The sequence below is a fragment of the Lipotes vexillifer genome, unplaced genomic scaffold (assembly GCF_000442215.2).
Source record: "Lipotes vexillifer unplaced genomic scaffold, Lipotes_vexillifer_v1.1 scaffold184, whole genome shotgun sequence".
In the NCBI taxonomy this organism is placed as follows: Eukaryota; Metazoa; Chordata; class Mammalia; order Artiodactyla; family Lipotidae; genus Lipotes; species Lipotes vexillifer.
Window position 1 is genome coordinate 2595593 of NW_006783561.1, and position 1066 is coordinate 2596658.

The following is a 1066-nucleotide window of genomic DNA, read 5'->3' on the forward strand; positions in this document are numbered from 1 at the left end:
AGAATTTTCAGTGGGAAACGCCCCCCCCCCCCCCCCACCCCCCCACCCCCCCACCCCCCGGCAATGGGCAGAATAATGAGCAATTTCACTGGCCCCTTTCCTCAGCCCTTGGGAGTGAAATTGCAAGTGTTACTCACAAGAATCCTGCAGCATAGGAATCTGACAGATTGTTTGTGCCTCCAACTGAGGTGGTCACCACACCTTCAAGCCAAATCTTCTTTCCTGGGGTGTATGTGTTAACCACCTGTTCACACAACAAAAGCAGAAGGAGATGATGAGATTTTTAAAAGCTGTTCCCAAATGAGAAGGAAAATACATTCCCTCAAAGAAGTTCCTCTCATCCCCTGCTCCCAGGTGGTCATGACCTGTGCTCTTTTCATGGTGATGCACTCCATACAGATAGCTGGCACACACACACAAAAGAATTAATATTGATACATGTCCACTCAAAGAAATGATCATTTTTTTCCCATAAGAAAACCCAAGTGACAATGTGACAGAAGAACAATGCATCCTTATCTAGGACATAAGTTGACTGCAACACCCTTCACTGGAAGATACAGGTGGTATGACGTTTCCATATTAACAAGTATTGAGAAGCAAATTTTCTTAATACTCTGTTATGGCACATCCATGGATGAGTGTACTGTCCATGCATCAGCAGTTTTGAATCATGAGAGAGGGCAGAGATCAATGTTTAGGAGAGGTATATTATCATTACCAAGGCATGTATGTATATTATAACCACATTTTGAAAATAACTGCAGTAAGTGTAAAAAGAAAAACCACTGACTCACACGTGAAACATCCTACACAGGGAGCTGCCTTCTAAGCATACACAAAGCCTCTTGTCAAAAGGTGGCCCTCTGAAATTTTGAAATGTCCTCGTCTCTGATCCACAAGCTGGAGATTGGGCAGACTATCTAGATGTGGTCTCAGATTCTCTGGAGAGCAATCTGGCAGTACTTAGGGATAATGTTGTATGCTGGGTAATCTCTGAGAGCAGAGTCTAAGACAAAGGCTTGTCTATACGTAGTTCATTTGGGAAGAAATAACCGGGAGCAGG

The 1066-nt window shown here is 43.8% G+C and overlaps 1 protein-coding gene across 1 annotated transcript in view; it reads right to left on the reverse strand.

The window, feature by feature from the left end:
- The window catches only part of HPSE2 (heparanase 2 (inactive)), a 268280-nt gene that overhangs the window by 148963 nt on the left and 118251 nt on the right, over positions 1-1066 (reverse strand). The window contains exon 6 of the mRNA XM_007456244.1: positions 138-244. Within this exon, the coding sequence (XP_007456306.1) occupies positions 138-244 (107 nt within the window). The remainder of the gene's footprint in view (positions 1-137; positions 245-1066) is intronic.